The sequence below is a fragment of the Cherax quadricarinatus genome, chromosome 79 (genome assembly GCF_038502225.1).
Source record: "Cherax quadricarinatus isolate ZL_2023a chromosome 79, ASM3850222v1, whole genome shotgun sequence".
NCBI lineage: Eukaryota > Metazoa > Arthropoda > Malacostraca > Decapoda > Parastacidae > Cherax > Cherax quadricarinatus.
The window spans coordinates 6,985,149-6,987,043 of NC_091370.1; the positions used below are offsets into that span (position 1 = coordinate 6,985,149).

The following is a 1,895-nucleotide window of genomic DNA, read 5'->3' on the forward strand; positions in this document are numbered from 1 at the left end:
AAAATTATGAAATTTTGCAATAACAAATAAAAAATATATCGTCAAACATACAACAGAAAATTTTAGATAGGACTTAATTTTAAGAGAGTTCTTGCTAATTGACCAATTTTACTTATACGCCACGACAAACACACACAAGCATAGTAAAAGAGTCACTGGAAGAAAGAACGAGAAAGAGAAAGACAGAGATGGAAGGGGATGGAGACAGAAAAAGAGAAACAAAAAGATATAAAGATAGAGGGAGACTGAGACTGAATTTATGAATAAAAAAAACTTGAAATAATTTACAAATCGAAAACAGTATTCTAAACGTCCGACAAGACGTAGTAACCTTGATAACTTGTGGGCGGGGCTATCATCTGAGCTGTATAAAAGGACACACTGCTTCCTGCCTACCACAGTCAACACAGATAAAGCAGAATTATGAAGTCTTTTGTAAGTTTAGCAATCTTGTTCTGATAGTTTCATATATTTAAAATATTTCATAATAATAATACTAATGTATAAGTTTTGGTGCCATAAGAACTTAACCTTTTTCTATCTTCATATCAGCTGAGATATTTTGTGTTTTGCCACTATTAATATATCACTACAAAATTCAAAACATTATTGTTTCTTAAATATTAGTTTCCAAGGCAGTTAGATATCTCTCAATGAATGTCTGTTCTTTTCCACTGGTACTGAGTGAGGCTTCAAATGATTCACTATATAAGACAAAAATTCCTATTTCACTTTATCTGCATTATTATCGCTATTAAGCTCGAAAGTTCTATACTGGTATTTCCAATGTTAGTGAATTTTTTTTTTTTTGTGACCTATGCTAAAATATGGAAAATTGGTAACACTATTAATTTGCTCCAACAGGTTTTTGTTGCTGCTCTGGCTGCCTTCTATTTGGTGGCTACAAGCGCTCTCCCTTCTCCTGATCCTGAGCCTGGTTACCTGCTAGGACACGGAGGCTTAGGAGGACTCGGAGGTTTGGGAGGCTTAGGGGGACTCGGAGGTTTCGGAGGTTTCGGAGGTTTCGGCAGAAGATATGGTGGATACGGACTGAGAGGAAAGAGGAGCGCCGAGCCAGAAGCTGAACCTGGGTATCTGAGAGGCCTTGGTTTCGGTGGCTTAGGATTTGGGCGAGGATATGGAGGCTATGGAGGTTATCCAGTCTACGGCTAAACACTAGATTCTGCCAACTGACATAACCCTTTTTCCTGTAAATTTGTCAAATTAGAAACACATCTATTAAAAATACATCAATTAAAGTCTTACACTGTGATATATTTTTTTCCTTTCAATATTAATAAAAAAAAAGAAAATATTAGATTTTTGTGTTCTTTCAAAAAGCATCACACTAGACCATATTTGGGTTTATGATATCTCTGATAAATAAGTTGGCTCTGAAATAGCAGCGATGACGTATGCTCTCTCATGTTGAGGGCTGGTTGAGACTTGTGTACTGGATCCTTTCCATAATTAATATCTACCCAATAAACATTGAAAATACATACATACATACATACATATATATATATATATATATATATATATATATATATATATATATATATATATATATATATATATATATATATATATATAATATATATATATATATATATATATATATATATATATATATATATATATATATATATATATTTATATACACATATATATATATGTATATATATATATATATATATATATATATATATATATATATATATATATATATATATATATATATATATATATATATATATATATGTATATATATATATATATATATATATATATATATATATATATATATATATATATATATATATATATATATATGTATATATATATATATATATATATATATATATATATATATATATATATATATATATGTG

At 28.9% G+C, this 1,895-nt stretch overlaps 1 protein-coding gene across 1 annotated transcript; it reads left to right on the plus strand.

Moving 5' to 3' along the window:
* The first annotated feature begins 303 nt into the window (after positions 1-303).
* Positions 304-1,267, plus strand: LOC128702793 (glycine-rich protein-like). The gene is made up of 2 exons (XM_053797224.2): positions 304-435; positions 865-1,267. Exons 1-2 carry the CDS (start codon positions 424-426, stop codon positions 1,171-1,173), a joined length of 321 nt encoding a protein of 106 aa, XP_053653199.2. The 5' UTR covers positions 304-423; the 3' UTR covers positions 1,174-1,267.
* Positions 1,268-1,895: the final 628 nt, after the last annotated feature.